The 19,595-nt window shown below is 36.8% G+C and overlaps 1 protein-coding gene across 2 annotated transcripts in view; it reads right to left on the bottom strand.

The window, feature by feature from the left end:
* Positions 1–19,595, bottom strand: part of PHKB (phosphorylase kinase regulatory subunit beta) — a gene marked incomplete at its 5' end in the record, with an annotated part of 202,564 nt that overhangs the window by 19,143 nt on the left and 163,826 nt on the right. For both annotated transcript variants that reach the window (XM_079724408.1, XM_079724409.1), the window contains 6 exons: positions 7,031–7,233; positions 10,059–10,149; positions 12,338–12,395; positions 14,250–14,331; positions 15,441–15,603; positions 15,688–15,749. In XM_079724408.1, coding sequence (XP_079580534.1) covers positions 7,031–7,233; positions 10,059–10,149; positions 12,338–12,395; positions 14,250–14,331; positions 15,441–15,603; positions 15,688–15,749 — 659 coding nt within the window. The remainder of the gene's footprint in view (positions 1–7,030; positions 7,234–10,058; positions 10,150–12,337; positions 12,396–14,249; positions 14,332–15,440; positions 15,604–15,687; positions 15,750–19,595) is intronic.

The following is a 19,595-nucleotide window of genomic DNA, read 5'->3' on the forward strand; positions in this document are numbered from 1 at the left end:
TCTGGTACCTATGACACCAAAGGACTTCTCTTAAGCACTGGATGTGTGATCCACAGATGCAGCTGTGGGCATTAGAAGACAAGACATGCATGGATCATAATGGCTTAGAGAGGATGTCCTGGCAGTATGAAAAGCAGGGATGAAAAAGACTTGATAACATATATCCTCAGGGGTTGTCTCCTGAATGACAGACCTAGAGCAGAAAGCAGTTGATTGGAGGTCTTTACAGTAATGGGCCTGTCAGGAACTTGATCTATTTCAACATGAAAGCTGGAGCACAAATCAATAATGAGACAGCAAATCAAATCATTATCACACTAGAATACCATTCCTGTGAGCAGGTTAATTTTGTTCACAGGAGTGCCTGATAGCAGTAATGTTGAAGAAATTGCATTGGCAGGATTAACCTTGGGAAAAAGAGAAAAGAAACATGGTGGTATTGGCTTAAAGCAATTGAGGCAGTGGGTGATGTAAATAAATAAAATTTAAAAATCCAAAAACCTCAGAGGGAGAGTTTAAAACAGAGAGATACAAGCATACATAGTGCAGGAGAATTATGTGTAAGATGTACCATGACTAAGACAAATGTTCTTATTTTTTATGTCCATTCAGCCTCATGAATGTTAGCATTTCAGGAGAAATATGGTGTTAAAAGATGGCTAAACTATCAATCTCTTAAATCATAATCAACATTTAAAAGACAGAAACAACAGTAAAAAGTCAGATATGAATGAGTCTGAAATGCTGTAATTAACCTATAAGGAAATTTAAAAAAAGAATGTTTTCTATAAATCCCTTCCCTTCTTTCTTTTAAAATCATGCTACAGACACAAACGGGTGACTTAGAAGAGCAAGAAATTCAACAATTTATAAGAAATTTGACACTCAAGGACTCTATAAATGAATTATTTGTTCTTAAGCAAGGTTTTAAGCAAAACCTTCCAGGGACTAATTCAAGGTAAATTTTGTAAAGAAACATATAAATAGAGTATGTGTTTGTGTTTGCTGCTAGCAGTAAATGCTGTTCATTTAAGGAGCCGAGGTCTGAGTAAAATTTATTTAGAATAAAGTGCAATAAAAATATATTAAAAAGATACAAAAATATCTTTTTTCTTTTCAGAAGGGCACTATCACAAGCCTCACAGACAGGATAACTGCAATTCTCTGAGGTTGTTAGATATCCCTTGAGTAGAGACAGGGTTCCAAAACCTTTCTGTTAATATGGTGGAGGAGCACCGTTGCAGGCACAGAAGAATTTTTAAAAATTTTTTTAATTTAATTAATTAATTTATTTGGCCATGTTGGGTCTTTGTTGCTGCACGTGGGCTTTCTCTAGTAGCAGTGAGTGGGCACTACTCTTCGTTGTGGTGCGCAGCCTTCTCATTGTGGTGGCTTCTCTTGTGGAGCATAGGCTCTAGGTGCACAGGCTCAGTAATTGTGGCTTGCAGGCTCTAGAGCACAGGCTCAGTAGTTGTGGCACACGGGCTCAGTTGCTCTGTGGCATGTGCGATCCTCCCAGACCAGGGCTCAAACCTGTGTCCCCTGCATTGGCAGGTGGATTCTTAACCACTGCGCCACCAGAGAAGTCCCCACGGGAGAATTTTTCAGTGTCTGCCATGCTTCATGAGGTCTCACCAGATGATGGTGGGGTAAGACCATGTCAGATGGCAGCAGAGGATCCAAAAGGGATTTTGAGTTAAGGTTTCTTTATGAAATGCTTGGGATCATTCCACTGGGCCTTGAAGGAGAATCAAATATGGTGGAAAGGGATACCTCTAGGGTGAACATCTCTTGTGGGAGCAGAGGGTCTTTGCAAACCTAGGACTGGAAGACAAGGGTGAGCATGTGTGTGTTTGCTGGAGGGGGTGGGTGGGGCATGGGATCCTCCTCCTTGGGATTTGTAGTCTGCAGAAAGAAATCCCCAGAGGTACTTGCTCTCCAAATGCCACAAGATAGAGGACCTCAAATTACCAAATGTCACAGCAATACTGTTTAAGTTTTATCCTCTGCAAAAGACCTTCACATTCCTTACCCAGAACCGCCACAAACCAATGAAGAAGCCAAAGCAGGGACAGCCTCCCTATTTTATATACATGAGAGCTGGAAGAGGGATGGGGAAGCATGAACTCTGGAGTCATTCACCCTAGGTCCAAATCATGGTTCTCAGTCTTGTGACCAAGTGCAAGTTACTTAACTTCACTGAATTTTCATACTATCTTAATATATCTCTTGCACTGTACAAGGGGCTAACCTAGAATCAGTTCCAAATCATCCCTATTTTCTTGGTCTCATGATGAATAAAGGGGGCAAGATCTTATTTTTTATGTTTGTTAATTTGTAACTGTTCAGCCTTCTTGGTGTGTCTTGTACTGTACAATGATAAATAGTACTGATCCTAGATTGGAGGACTGACAAACTAGACAAAAACCGTCAGGAGGCAATGCACATCATAACTGCTACATGAATACTTGAATGTAAAATGGGTCATAGGTTGAAATCATGTAGAAGGGACCATAAAGGCCATAAGGTTTTAGAAACAAACAGTAAGGCCTGTTTCCCTTAAAAGAGAGCAACACTATACATAAGTGAAAACATGCACAAAGTATTTAAGATTGAAGAACAAGAACTTTGGCAGTCCTGGGTATAAATCCCAGTTCTTTCACTTACTGATTTAAGTCATCTAAGCTCTCTGAATCTCAGGTTGTTTACTTTAAAATGGGGGTCCTAGTGACTACCTCAAAGTTGTATGGATTAAATCAGATAATATATTTGAAGTATTTTTAGCATATTGTCTAGCATATGATAGGTGTGCAATAAATAACATGTGGTTATGGAGATGGGGGAGGAAAGGAGGATGAAACCGTTCACCAGAGTAAACCTTTGAGTGCAGGAACAACATGTTACTCACATATGTATCCCCTTAGATCCTTACAGGGAATGCTGCTTAGAGAAGTACCATTATCAGGTAATTTGTACCCTACTCTGATATGATTAACTGCACCATTCCATTAATAAGTGGAGAAAGTTCTACATCCTTCTATTCTCTATATGTATGACTAGATTTTCATATAAACAAGGCCCTGTTTAACTTTGTCATTGCCTGAAGGACATGACTTGTACAAACCAAGTGCACTTATCAAAATTAAAAGAGTCCTTTATGTCTCTGAGTAGAGAGCCATGCTTTTGTTTTTCCTAAATTCCCCATCACTAGCTCAAGGCAAACTACCTGAATCTACTTATAACCTATATAATAAACAATCTGCCAAATTTTATTGAACATCTCTTGTGGGCTAGACCACAACACAGATAGGAGGAGAAGATCTGGTTTCTATCCTTGGCAGAAGTAAATTTCTTAAATAAATTACTTCTTATTAAAAAAAAAAAAAAAAAGAAGAAGACTCCGGGACTTCCCCAGCGGCACAGTGGTTAAGAATCCGCCTGCCAATGCAGGGGACATGGGTTTGATCCTGGTCTGGGAAGATCCCACATGCCGCAGAGCAACTAAGCCCACGCGCCACAAATACTGAGCCTGCACTCTAGAGCCCGCAAGTCAAGCTACGGAAGTCCGTGCGCCCAAAGCCCGCACACTGCAACGAAGAGTAGCCCCCGCTCGCCACAAGTAGAGAAAGCCTGCGCACAGCAACAAAGACCCAACGCAGCCAAAAATAAATTTAAAAAATATAAATAAATTTTCAAAATATAAATAAATTAAAAAAAATTAGACTCCTTCCCAACTGACAATGTCCCACTGTTTAGAGCTGACCCTGTGAGTCCAGCATATGGGGGAAATACACATAATAAGTTGGGCAGGGACACTGTTAATACCCAGAATGGGAATATAATGCCTCGATTAATTCCAGGATGAGTTTCAGGACAGTGAATAAAGTTTCCCGGAAAATTTCTTCAGGAGGCTTTTTTCTATCATTAGATTTTTTCTATCATTAGATACTAAGTCAGATGCTCTGTCCTGACATTTTTATTTCGGGTGACAGTTTGAGAAAAAAAGAGTATTTTACTTCTCACGGAAGGCACTGAACATATAGAATAGCAGATACAGAAACAGGAAGAAAACTATTTTTAGAATAAACTAAACATACTTCATTCCCATGCAGAGAAAGAAGCTTCAGGTCAGATGGATTCAAGGAAGAAAATTACATTGGATTTTTGAGAGAACATAAATTAGCCTAAAATGCTGAATAAGCAGTAAAGGAAAAACTACTTAGAGGCTGAAAAACACAGCATTGTAAAATCCTGGGGAACAGTTAACTTTTACTTTAAGCCTTTGCTTAAGTCACGGTAAGGATGACTATCACTTAAAGAGTCCCCTGAATAGAACGTTTACTACAAATAATGTGCTTTGGAAGAGTTATAACCTATACTTCTCAGTCAGCCTCAGAGAAATGCCTGAATCTGTGACAACAGAGTACTTTTAATACCTGTATGGATACGAAGAATCACACCTCTTTTCATTTAGAGACAACTCACATGAAAGACCCATTTCTGCATCCTCATATATAGTCAAGAATTAGAGCTGAAAATTTTAGAGCTAACAGAGACCGAAAAATCAGGATATGATTCAAAGTTCTTATAATTGATTTAGAATACATCCTAATATTTGAAAGGAACTATTTTAAGGGATAAAAATGAAGGTCAAGTTCTATGCAGAGTGAGTTCATTTCTCAATCAAAAGAAAGAGGAGATAAAGAATGGGAAGTGCACCTGAAATATACTCTAACTAAAATCAGGTAAACAGTTTAAAAACTAATAACCTCAACTAAAAAAATTTAAATAAAACTGAAAAACATAACTTACAAAGTAGAAATCTCCCAGAGAAAATAATTGACACCGATTTTATGTATATTTTTCTACGTATACATTATACATATATATATATACAGTATTATTGTTCTTTTATAAAAAATAGAACAATATATTTGCAACTTTTTTTTTCACTTAATTTATCTTGGACATTTATAAATGTCAGTATATTGACTTTATCTTGTTACTTGTAATGGCTGCACAGCATTTTATTGTATGGCTCACTATTTCAAACAAGCATGAAATGAAGACTGCTGTTAAAGTATGTCTAAATTCCTAGAATGAGAATTGTTGAAATGAGAGGCATGCAGATACTTCCAATAAGCAACTAGTTTTTAATGTAATTTTTTGAAGGAAAAAATGGGTAATCATTTTACATAAAGTGCTTCATACTCAAATGCAAAATTAAAACTAAGAAATGAAAGGGAAAATAAAATCAATCCAGCGACAGAAGAAGAAGAAAAAAAAAAAAGAAACAATAAGAAAGCATGGTAACTAGAAAACAAAATATAATGGTAGAAATTAGTCAAAATATAAATGAAATGGCACAAATATCACATATATTTCTATTAAAAGATAATCAGACTGGATTAAAAGTAAATATGGCATGAATGTTAAATATAAAAGGAAAAAAGAACATTGAAGGTAAAGGAATGGAAGACAGTATACCAAGCTAATAAAAACAAAAAAAGAAAGCAGGCATGGCAGTAATATTAGACACAAAGAATTCATTTGTTATATTTCATGCATTGTAATGGGATCATGGTTATGCTTTTAAAAAGTCCTTATGTCTTAGAGATACACACTGAAGTATTTACAGATTAAATGATATGATGGATTTGCTTTAAATCTATACGGGAGTGTGGGTGAGGCAGGTAGTGGGGGGGGTATGAGTGAAATAAGATTGGCCATATGATGATATTGTTGAAGCTGAGTAATACTATGGACTTTATTATACTATTTTCTATACTTCTGTAGATGTTTGAAATTAAAATAATTTTTTAAAAATAATTCAATTACAAAATAAATGACACAAGATACATTGTTAAAACATGGCAACATGGACAAAAACAAAGTTTTAAAATATATAAAGCAAAACGGGTAAAAATGCAAGGAGAAATGGACAAATTCATAATCAGGAGAACGTTTTACAATTTATCAGCAATCGAAAGTCAAGCAGGACAGAAATAGTAAAGATATTGATGATCTAATTATACAACTAGCAAGCTAAACACTTATTCACACTCACACACATTCGCAGGTATTTGCGCCTGACAGGCTACATAGTCTTTTCAAACACTTGAACATCCCCCAAATTGGCCACATATTAGGTGACTCTATATGCTCAAGTATTGTTTTCTGTTGACTTTTTTACAATTAGAACATATTCACATGATACCTGCATTCAATACAATCAAAAATATGTTTAAAAAATGAAAAGAAGCATTTGTACTTTACTTGGTTGTGGCAGGCCTTTTAAACATATTATTTTGTTTCATCTCACACAAAACAATGAGGCTGGTATGAAAGCAGGAGGGAGGTTCAGCCACTGGCCTCAGGCCACTGAGATGATGAGTGGCGGTCTGGACTTGCACTCAGTTCCGCTGGATGCCAGAGCCTGGTCACGTGCTTACTGCACTGCCTCACACAGTGTTTGACTAAGAAGATTCAAGATCACCAGAGCCTTACTTTCAACTTCTCCAAACAGAACACTTACGATTTTAATGACTAAAATTTGGATTTTGGTAGAAAATTCTATAATAGAAGAATATTCTTATAGATAGAATATTCTTAAAAGGACCAAGTTTTTATTTGAGTGTGTCCTCCTGACACCTAATTTTACTAAAAAAAACCCACTTTCTCTTAAGTCTTATCCACTTATTTATAGGATTTTTTACAAGTATTGTGCATAATGGGGTTTTTGTTTGTTTTGTTTTTTAACATGATACACCTGTTTAAACCCCTGGAGTTTGATTTTACCAGAGAACAGTTATTCCCCTACATCTCACGTTGGGAGTTAAATATGTTTACCAGGAGGGTTTTTTTCAGGCCACTAGTATTTATTTCTTCATACCACCAGATGTTGTCTCTATGACTTAGGGCAAGATGCACTTTCCTAAATACCCACCAGATCTGGGGCAGCACTTCACTCAGAGAGGCCGAGGACCACTTGAACAATTCTCTTTATGCAAATGCAAAGTACTTTACTCACCCAATTCGTATTTTCAGCATGCCACGGAATAACTCCGGGTTATTGGAGATGATCCAGCCAATATGAATGACCAGTTCTTGCTGAATGACCGCCTCCCTCTCATCATGGGTATTACACTTGTAATAGATGATGTTCTTAATCACTCTTGGAGACAAAGGATTAGAGATAACCTCTTCTTCATGTCCAAAGGCACCCAGAGTTACCTATAGGTGGCAGAATTTTATTGTAAAAATTTCCTAGCTACTAACAGATAAAAGAAAAAAATTCAAGGCTCAGGATGACTGGCAGGATGAAATTACTCTATGCAAGCTAGGGAATTAGGTAGAATAACTGTTCCTGCTATTTATTAAAATGGCTTTCAAAGGATGACTCCCACTGGAGTTCATGATGGTTCAGTCTGGTCTGAAATACAAGGGCAGGTGAGGGTCCTGGTTAGGACAGTGGAGGTGAGTGGATAAAATCAGGGAAGGAATATAAATAACTAATGAGATAAAATTATTCTGAATGACTTTAGTACTAGAAACTCCCCAGAGAAACCAGAATACACTGACTAGTTTTATTTTAGTGCACAGTCTATGTTTGAGAGTATATCCTTCACCTCTTTTACAGTTTCTCATGTGGACGTGTTTACGCTTTAACAACACTGTAATCTTTTCAAAGGCAGGTGTAAGGACATAAGAGTTGTAGTGTAGCCCCACTTTTCCTGGTGTAGTTCTAGGCACCCAGTGAGTGCTGAAATACTTGTTGATGTATCTCTGGCCTGTGGAGGGGAATAAACAAGACTGCCCACAAGCCCGCGAAATGAGAAAGCACAGAGGGAAATGGCAATGAGAATTCAAAGCCAAGAGTGCTGTTGAGCCTGGGCAAGAGAAATAAATACTCTGCTGCCCCTTTCTCCTCTCGCCTTAGCATTCCGCCTCCCAGAAAAGTCTGCAGCCCCTCCTTCCTCCTCATTACCTCTCTCCCACTCTCTTCCTTGTACAGTGCACGATTATAAGATGCAGGAAAAAAGAAGAGGACATCAAAGGGCCCTTTGTTTTCTGAGATGAGGGGAGAAAGCAGAACAGGGGTCTTCCGCCCCAACTTTGTGATGGAGTGAAAACTGAGAACTGCTAGTTTATTGTAACACAAGTGGTACCAACCAGTTAGTCCACGTGCGATTACTTTTATTAAAATGTCATCTTGTAAAGAAGAAAGCAAACAGAAGGCACATCATTGCCTCTGGAAGCAATGATGACTAAATCACTATGTCATTCCAGGGAGCTTGAGGTGATCTGAAAGTGCTCTGTAGAAACAATATTACTTCAGTTCTCAGGGTGGAATTTCATAAATAAGCAATTGCAAACGTGGAATGCTCCATTCTCATTTCTTTTTTGTAAAAGTATAAGATGCAGTGAATGAATGGACTTCATACATCTGAAGCAGAGCTGTCAGCCTCCCAGGTACCCAGCTCTGTAAGTGACTATTTCCCTGGGAGATGTGCTGGTCTGGTGGGCAATGGTCCAGCCACAGGCTCAGGACAGGCTCCAAGGCCTCCAGGATTCTGCTCTGTGAAGAGAATCTCAGAATCACAGGCTGTAATCCCCCTCTAGATAGTGTATAGAATGGACATGACCAACCCTAACCTACCCTTCCTCCTCTCCAACTGTCAGGTGCCAGTGACCTCAGAGATCGCCAAAACCTTCTCATACATCGTAGAATTAACTATATTTTCAGATATACTACAGGGGCCTAAAATCCAAGGAAAAATAGCTTCCCAAAGCCTGTTTACTTTCTTTAAGGGGTGGCTCAGTCCAAGGCAACAATACAGGACTCTGTGGCTGGATTTGAGGATTACAGTGAGGAAAGGAACCCCATAAATTACTACCTGTGTCTTGGTCTATTTAGCTGACGAATGAGGATGAAAATTCTACCTCTTAATAATTTGGAGAAAATAGAAAATAACGTATGTGAAAAGTGATTTAAATTTTTCTCAGGAGTTTTTTATTAGTACAATACTTTTTTTATTGTTATTAAATATTACAAAATAAAATATTCTTTCAACTTTTCAAAAGCTAGATGTCAAGATGAAATAATTTCAGTTTTAGTGAGTTAAGAGCCCTGAGATATGAACAATGGGTTGATTGCATCAAAGAAGGTTAAAGTTTTTTGTATTATTATATCCCTAGGTTAACTATCAGGAAGACATGACAAAGCACACATACTCCCAAAGAAGAGATAGAAAGCAAACAGGTTTTCATTCCAATCAAATGATTATTCAGCCAGGTAATTAGAGATTATAGAAAATAAAACAAAAAATGAGCAGCCATATTCCACTCCACATAACCACGTGCACAGGCTCAATTCAACCCACATTCACCAAGTGCCTCTCCAAGGCCATGCTGGGCACACTGGGACAGGTGCTGGACAAGACATGGACCATGACCTCTGGGGGTTCACGGCCTACCCTGGGGTGAGAGACACACATTCAAATGAACTGGGATCCAGGGCAGGTTGTGAGGAGTGTCACAGGCCTATTGTGAGAACCCAGAGAAAGGGACTGCTAACTGGAGATGGCTCTGTGAGGAGAAGATGACAAGAGCTGGTCTTGGTGGGAGGGGAGGAGCTGGAAGGAGAGGTGGCCCAGAGGGTTAAGGATCTGGGGAGTCAATGCATTTCTAAGGGGGAGAAGAATCTTAAGTGGAGTAGAAGGGAAAATGCGCCCTTCACTGCTCCCTGTCTTTGTTCTACCTATCCTAAGCCTGTCTGGAGTGCTTTAGTAGGTGTCATACCATTTTCTTTGTCAGTATCTTAACTGATCTCAAGTTAACACAGAAGTTGAAAATCAAAGCTCTGAGGTGCAGCACAAATACTTAGTATCTGTGCATCTTTAAGACTAGATTTTGCTTGGGGAAGGAGCCTTTTGTAGAAATGCCTGAGTCGTGGTTGTGAGAGACCTATGACACTGAGGCTTGCCAGATTTAAAAGCCAGGGTCCTGCCCAGAAACCTTTGTGACTGTGATGAAGAGTCTGAAAATCAGATACTTACCTGTTTGCCCTGCACTAAAACATTAGTAATGGATGGGGCCAGGCTGTCCACTAGTTTACTTAAAAGACTTGCTGTATGGCGCACCACCGACCTGGGGGCGAAGAAGAGAGCAGGCCAGAGGTTGACAAATCTAAATGATGAATGAGTGGGAGTCTGAACAGGGAGACTTAAAAATATGCACAATTAGGCCCTCATGTAATAATGTGGAGGAAACACTGACCCCAAGACACTGGACCTAACAGCTGAAATCTCCCAGATTGTAAGACCAACCAGAATTAGGGAGGGATAACCTCATCCTCACCTCTGCCACCAGCATTATTTGTGCCATTAACAATTTAAAAAGAAAGAAAAGGGAGCCTAACTATCCCTTTGGCAGGGAGTGGCATAGGAGGAAGAATTGATTATTCTGATTTTGCATTAAAAAATTCATTATTAAGACTGTCACTGGTACATGCCCTCTATTCCTATAACCGCTTTAAATCAAGTTTCTTTCGGTGCCTAGATAACCAAATCCCTGGATCAGGGGACTCACTTAGTACTCAATTTTAGGAAGTGATACAATGAAATACCAGCATTTTTTTTCTTGCCAGAATGTTGGAGGAAGGAATTCACACTGCTATTTTTACATTTCTGAAAAAGTCTTAGACTGTAAGGAGAACAGATTTTTAAGCACAGCACCTGCAATACATAAGACATTTTTGACCCCTCAAAAGTAAAAATTCACGTGGGACTTTTAGATGGAGAAAATAAAATAAAAATGTAGGTTTAAAACTGTTTTCTTGTATTTCAGGATATCTATGGGAGCTGACCTATAAAAAACATTGCTTTATCTCAACATAGATGAACTAGTAGAAAATTAAGTCATATCTGATAAAGTTAGTGAAACAAACACTTCCTACTTTTGGAGAAGCTTTCACTCACACATTGTAAGACCAAAAGACATATTTAACCCTCAGAACACAAATAAGCCCACACATTTCAAGCAGCTTGAGTTTCCACATTCTGTGCATGTTACCTGTTTCCCATGTACCAGAAAAGTAGTAATGTGTGGGGCTATAGAGGAAGAAAATTTCTGGGTAAATGCAGCCCCGTAGCGTACCGCCAACCTGGGTATGTCAGTAGAAAGCCATAAAAGGGAAAATACAGTAAATAAAACTTCCAGGAGTTTGTTCTTTTAAACATAACAGTCAGGACTCTAAATGTTTGCTAATGATTTATCTAAAATATTAAAGTATTAAAGTATTAAAATATTAAGTATTAAACATAAAGCAAATACTGGTTTGCTTAACTGAAGATAAGATTATAGACCACATTTGAAATTTACTGACTAAAAAGCAACATCTATTGGTTTGCATGCCTTACTGTGCCGAGAATTTACAGCGAAAATCTGAGACTTAACCACAGGATTATTACATGATTTCTTCTGGGTCGGAATGGTATATTTATTATAAATCATAGAGTTAAAATACTGCTAAGAGACTCTTTTGTCTAATCCCCTTATTTTAGAGATTAGAAAACTGAGGCTCATTAAGGTTAAGGGAGTTTCTTATGACACTGCTTGAAACTTTTTTTTCAAAATTAGATAATAATGGGTTATTTAAAAAAATATATATATATATATTTATATACTCTTAATTTCAAAATGTTAGATTTTGTTAGTAAAACTGTTAGAATTGCTTCAAAAATGTAAATGGCATGCATTTAGACATACCTACCCCATTGTGAAATTAAACAATCTTATCTCAACTTACCTAATTTTTCTTCAGTCTCTGGGAAGAGACTACCTCTGCAGAACGTATCAGTTACTTGTTATGAAGCAACTACAATCACTGGGATTCATTCAACTTAAGTCATGAGAGAACTATTTCCTAAGTATATTATTTTTTGCTTGTGATTAAATGAAACACTGGTCTCTTCATGACCTTCTATAACAGAACAAGTTTCCCAAATACAAATTAGAACCTAAAGCATCTTGCTGGGACAGAGGAGGTACAGGGTAGGAAAGAGTCATTGGAACATCATTCCAGTGCATCCTCTCCAGGTTCTATTCCTATGGGTGTCTTTACTCCCAGACATGTTTTTAATAACTTGGGAGAGCCATGATAAAATGCAATGTAGGCAGATCCTTAGAAAGTAGGCTGAGTCACAGTGCTGTAACCTTGGAGTTTAAAAGTAAAAATTAGGATGAATAACCACCTTAAAGACTGGTCCATTATCTTTAGGATACTGAATATGAAAACATAAAAATAAAACATAATGACAAGGACGCTAATACGAACCAACATTTTTTGCTGCCAGCTCTTCTATAGACTCTCTCAATGTGATCAGAAACGGTACCTAGACATCAGATAATAGGGTCTTTGTTGAAAAATGCTTTTAATTAAATGCATAACATTTATTCTCCTTAAAAAAAAAACTCTTGAATTTTCATTTTGTTCCATTAGAGTCAATACATCCATCCATTAATGTTCTGAACTACCTGACATATTTAAATATGTAACCCAAATATATAGTGTGAATGTCTCCAGCCCTTGTTACTACTTAGTTTGAGTATATGATTTGGAATAAGTACTTTATTTCTTGAAATTCATTGTTTTCTTAATACACAATCTATGTTTTTGATAAATAAAAATAAGTTATTTTAATTTACTATAGAAAATAAAAAACAGAATATAGCAAATTGAACAAATACTATTAGACTGACTATACATAATTCTTCATTTATTTGTTCAAAAAAACTTTATGGTGATTCTGTTATATGCATGATCATATACCAGTGCTCAAAAAAATACCACTGGGTTTCATTCTTTGGGAGCAATTTACATGCGGTCTGGCCTCATGACTGGTTTGTCAGTAAATTAACCATGTGACAGGACAGAGCACAAAAAAGGGTAAACAAGGGTAAAGAACAAGATCTTTATCATTTTACCCTGAACTTATTTTTATAGCTTTATAACAAATTGGATAAAATTATATTCAGATTCTGTAGATGCGTATGATTTTCAATATATAAGGTTTCTCAGATTTAAAACATTTAAAGTCTTTTAAATATCTAAGAAACAGATGAATATTATTCCCAAGTTTATAAAAATGGTTTAAAAAATAATTCTCTCAACACTTTCATTATAAACTATTTTATATAAATTTTGTTTCATTTTAAAGCACTATTAAAATAACCATTCTGAATTCTAGGTTCCTAATGAAATGTCTGCTTTTTAATTATCCTATTGTTTTAAAGTATAAATTATGATAAATGTCCTCAATATAACTAGGATCCTGTTTACACTTTGAGTTTCAAGATTAATTAGAAACATGAAGGATTCTGTTTGAAATTTGCTTAGAGTTCTTCTGCCTTAATAATATTAAGTTAAAAAATTAAGACTATTCAATTCACTGTATAATACTCAAGACAGTTATCTCTTAGCTACAATAATGCAAAAACTAAGTAGACCTTATTTGAATAAACAATTATGTTTAGTTCACTACCAGAACTATAAGTTTTATTAATTACTTTGCTGTTTAGAATATCAACTCAATTTCTAATTCTAACCAAACAATATGCATCTCTGGACAGAGAACTTCCAGATGAGCTAAAAATTTTGAGTAGCTAGACATTAAATACTTGAAATGTATCCTACATTATTCTGTATTATAAAATGCCAGGAGTAGACCATGATGTAGAATTCAAAGATTCCTTAGAGTAGTGACTCAACATACAAGTGCAGATTTCAGGGATAATTGGGTTTCATCCTTAATGCAGAGTGGACATGAACACTATTAGAATGATTTATTTTTGTAAACAGTCTTGAGAGTACAATTCTACTAAATGCCACGTTCCATTTCAAATGGCTGCTGCAGACCATCAAGGAGCTAATTTTTATAGCTATAATGATTGAATATTGTTCTTGAAAACATACAGAAAATAAAACTGGAAACAGAAACTGTCAATAAACAACTATGGAGTTATCAGAGGTTAACAGTCACAGGCAGAATCCAGGTTCCAACAGCATTCAGACAATCAGAGAAGGGGGTATGAATTTTCCTTTCAAAAGTTTTTTTTAAAAAAAGGTTTAATAGAGGAGAAAATAACTTGTAACATTTTAGTGGATATTCATTATGCATATTTGATATAAGTTCAAAAATAGAGAGGTCTTTTTATTTAAAAATGTTCTCTTAGACATGTACTCTTACCTTCCTTTGTGATGAAGTTGGGCCCTTCTCTTTTGAGCAGTATACCCAGCAGGATGGCTTGGCTAGCCAGACAACTACAGTCCTGAAAATATAAATCACTATGAGTAACTGTAATGAAATGGGTACAAGAATTACCACAGTAGGTAACTAATCATGAAACCACATGATGCAAAGAGGAAATATTCTGTTATTCAATTGAGAAAAGATAAAATGTCATTGATATACTACCAAACGTAAAATGACATTATACAACTATTTATTTTAGCTATCTTGGAAACAGTGGGTAGGCAAGCTAGCTTCCTGGAGTAGTAGGATTTAATAATCAAATTTTCCAGGAAACAAGATAAGTAATGAATAGAAAATATGTTGTCGACAAGCATTAATACTGACTCTGCCACTCTCTGAGAGATTTGGCCAAGTCATTTAACCACTCCCTTTTTGACTTTACTTGTTCATAAATGGGAGACCACGTTGCTGTCAACCCACTGTGGAGAGAAGGATGAAAGGAGGGGATGTATGTAGACCACTTATTATATGCATTATGTTTTATGCCTAATATATCATATTCATGCTTATGTCGATCTATAGATAGTATCGGTCAATCACAAGAACTGGTGTCTGACAGGTTATATATTTAGCCTACATGCTCAGATTTGTATGGTCTAATAAAATGTCACTGTGTTTATAGCTCTACCATTAGAATTTCATTTCCTTTGATAGGTACTATACCTTATACCCCCACCCCTCCTCCTTTAAAATGAAAATAACCTCAAGGAAGGTATAATACTAGGTTGCTAACATAATATTCATATGGATGTAGTTATAGGATTCCTTTCCTCGGTAACTGGAGAGACTCAAAGCATTAGACCTAAAAACTGAGACAGGAGAAAAGACCTGGGTTGGGAAAAGGCAACAAAGGGCACTGAAAGAGAAATCTGGAGATCCCAAAGGCAACTATACTTCTTTAATGGGTTACTCAAGACAACACACTCCTTAAGCATCTTTAAGACAGCCACACTAATATCAGACCATGAGAACTACCTCTCATTACTGCCTCAGGTACAGACAGGCATCTACCTCCAGGTTAACTACAACCTTCTCTGGGAGGACAAGAAGAAATATGGTTTGCCCCTGGGAGTTCCTGCTCTGCCAACCTCACTCAGGGCCATGTGGGAATTGCATCTTCCTCACATTCAGTTTTTGAAGAATTTCATGGGTGGGTTTGTTTTTCCATTCAGTAATGGAGACATCTGGCTGCTGTTCTTGTTCAGGAGCATTGGAGGTGCTGCTTTGTCGTTTGACTTTTGAATGTTTGGGAACTTCTAGTTCCTCAAAACTCTTAAATTCTGGAAGCCTAGAATTTAAAAGAAAAAGTTTCAGATTCCCTGCATTCCTAATGTAATCTCAAGAAACACAATAATAACCTAAAAGAACTTACTCTTCTATGCCACTGATTCGTAAGAAGTCAAGTTGTTCTACCACAGCTCCAGATATTAGTGTCTGAAACGTGATTGAGAAAAGGGTCACAGCTCTTAAATTCAGCAAGCTGCAACCTTATGATCTACGTACATACTTTTCTGTAAATACGTAATACTTTTTTAAAAGTTTACTGAAAAAATATACATGATTTTTAAGTAACTTCTTAAATGAGCATTCTACAATCAGACAGATTTTCACAGACAACAAAACCCCCTGAAATAGAACATACACATCAAGCTACAAGTTCATGAGTCATAATAAATAGCAGAATCAACATGAGATGAATTGTTTTTTCTTTCCATCCTCTTATTTATTTTTAAGCTCAATTAAAATTCAGTATTTATTAAAATGTTAGAAAATAAAATTTTGAAATAAAAAAACTCATGAAATACCAATGTTGTCTTCAGAAAAGATAATTATGCTTTGGATTTTGCTACAGTAATGTATTTCAGGGCTATCCAATGATGAGACACTGCCAACCCTCCATTTTTCATGAAGGTGTTGATTATTTACATTCTGGAAACCAATATTTGGTCATTTTATATTCCCTTAGTTCCTGATTATAGCTTGAGCAAACTAAATGAGGCCAAAGTTGAACACAGTTGTTTTCTGTCAGTGGTTCATGGTGAATGTATAAATGAATGATAACCCACAATGATTTTTAGCACTATGTGTCACTTCTAATTATCTGATGAACTGTCAAATAAAAGTGAGAAATGTACTGCCCAGAAAATAAGCCATAAATTATTATTTTAAAAATAAGTTAATTTTTCAGTCTTAAATATATTTCTTTCTCTATTTTCTCACTGTTCATTTCAAATGTGAAGCAACAGGATATAGGGAATGTTGCTCTTGTTGGCTAACCACCCAGAGTTGTGCTGCCTTCTCTTCTAGTGGAAACTCATAAAGTAGCTCATCAACAAATAGCCACTACAAATCGCAGGATGGACATGTTACCAGCAATCATACTAAAGCCTCCATGCAGAGTTTGAGTGAGAAAGGCCAAACATGCAACTGATATGCACATTTTTATGTGGCCCAGCCACAGTCAGGGTCTAAGAGCAGTCTGTGCCTGGGCAGAGAGCAGTGCCAAGCACAATGGAAGACTATAGAGTGATATTTCCTAGGCTGCAGGCTTACACCTACACATACTGCTCTCTAATTAACTAATCTGTTAGACGAATATTTACTGGACACCGATATATGCCAAGCACTACGCTAGGTATTGAGGATATAGCATGAACAAAATTAAGTAGACAATAAACAAACAAAAACCTAAGTATGTAGAAAATATGAACAGACCAATCACAAGCACTGATATTGAAACTGCAATTAAAAATCTTCCAACAGGGCTTCCCTGGTGGCGCAGTGGTTGAGAGCAGCCTGCCGATGCAGGGGACGCGGGTTCGTGCCCCGGTCCAGGAGGATCCCACACACCGCAGAGTGGCTGGGTCCATGAGCCATGGCCGCTGGGCCCGTGCGTGCAGAGCCTGTGCTCCACGATGGGAGAGGCCACAACAGTGAGAGGCCCGCGTACCACAAAAAAAAAAAAAAAAAAAAAAAAACTTCCAACAAACAAAAGCCCAGGACCAGATGGTTCCATAAGCAAATTCTATCAAACATTTAGAGAAGAGCTAACACCTACCCCTCTCAAACTCTTCCAAAATATAGCAGAGGGAGGAATACTCCCAAACTCATTCTATGAGGCCACCATCACCCTGATACCAAAACCAGACAAAGATGTCACAAAGAAAGAAAACAACAGGCCAATATCACTGATGAACATAGATGCAAAAATCCTCAACAAAATACTAGCAAACAGAATCCCAAAGCACATTAAAAGGAGCATACATCATAATCAAGTGGGTTTTATCCCAGGAATGCAAGGATTATTCAATATAGGCAAATCAATCAATGGGATACACCTTATTAAAAAATTGAAGGAGAAAAACCATATGATCATCTCAATAGATGCAGAGAAAGCTTTTGACAAAATTCAATACCCATTTATGACAAAAACCCTACAGAAAGTAGGCACAGAGGGAACTTTCCTCAACATAATAAAGGCCATATATGACAAACCCACAACCAACATCATCCTCAATGGTGAAAAACTGAAACCATTTCCTCTAAGATCAGGAACAAGACAAGGTTGCCCACTCTCACCACTCTTATTCAACACAGTTTTGGAAGTTTTAGCCACAGCAATCAGAGAAGAAAAAGAAATAAAGGGAATCCAAATTGGAAAAGAAGAAGTAAAGTTGTCACTCTTTGCAGATGACATGATACTATACATAGAGAATCCTAAAGATGCTACCAGAAAACTACTAGAGCCAATCAAAAAATTTGGTAAAGTACCAGGATACAAAACTAATGCACAGAAATCTCTTGCATTCCTATACACTAATGATGAAAAATCTGAAAGTGAAATTAAGAAAACACTCCCATTTACCACTGCAACAAAAAGAATAAATTATCTAGGAATAAACCTACTTAAGGAGACAAAAGACCTGTATAAAGAAAATTATAAGACACTGATGAAAGAAATTAAAGATGATACAAATAGATGGAGAGGTATACCATGTTCTTGGATTGGAAGAATCAACATTGTGAAAATGACTCCACTACCCAAAGCAATCTACAGATTCAATGCAATCCTTATCAAACTACCACTGGCATTTTTCACAGAACTAGAACAAAAAATTTCACAATTTGTATGGAAACACCAAAGACCCCGAATAGCCAAAGCAATCTTGGGAAAGAAAAACGGAGCTGGAGGAATCAGGCTCCCTGACTTCAGACTATACTACAAAGCTACAGTAATCAAGACAGTATGGTACTGGCACAAAAACAGAAATATAGATCAATGGAACAGGATAGAAAGCCCAGAGATAAACCCACGCACATATGATCACCTTATCTTTGATAAAGGAGGCAAGAATATACAGTGGAGAAAAGACAGCCTCTTCAATAAGTGGTTCTGGGAAAACTGGACAGCTACATGTAAAAGTATGAGATTAGAACACTCCCTAACACCATACACAAAAATAAACTCAAAATGGATTAAAGACCTAAATGTAAGGCCAGACACTATCAAACTTTTAGAGGAAAACATAGGCAGAACACTCTATGACATAAATCACAGCAAGATCCTTTTGACCCACCTCCTAGAGAAATGGAAAGAAAAAGAAAAATAAACAGATGGGACCTAATGAAATTTCAAAGCTTTTGCACAGCAAAGGAAACCAAAAACAAGATGAAAAAAAAAAAAAAGGGCCTTTGCCACCAGACTACTTTACAAGTAAATTCATCATGACAACGATCCTTGTTCCCAAACACACAGCTTCCAATGAACTTTTATTCTTTCACTCTTAAAAATGAAAGGATAGCTAAAGATTACCAGACATCTGACAAATGTCTCCAACATGAAAGACTGAGCCCCCCAAAACAGAGAAAAAAAACCTGAAAGAGATAATGTAGTAAGGAAAAATTTCCAAAGCTCTCTAGTTAATGTTCTCAGAAGGATAAGACAAAATATAATACCCAGGAAAAAAAGGACAAGATACTATGACAGGGAAAATTAAAAACTTGATAGCCAAAACACAAAACTCAACAGAGGAGCTACATGATAAATAACAAAGAAATTGCCCCACGAAGCATTACAAAAAGACAAAACAATAAAAAATAAGGGGAAAAGATAAAAACTTAGGTAAAAATCAATCAAGTATGCAAAATATTAGGTTGGCCAAAAAGTTCGTTTCTGTAATATCTTATGGAAAAACCCGAATGAACTTTTTGGCCAAGCCAATACAAGCACCAGTGAATGATTATGTAAACATGCCATTTACCACATTACATACACAGGTC

The sequence above is a fragment of the Hyperoodon ampullatus genome (genome assembly GCF_949752795.1).
Source record: "Hyperoodon ampullatus genome assembly, chromosome: 18".
NCBI classification, from domain to species: Eukaryota; Metazoa; Chordata; class Mammalia; order Artiodactyla; family Ziphiidae; genus Hyperoodon; species Hyperoodon ampullatus.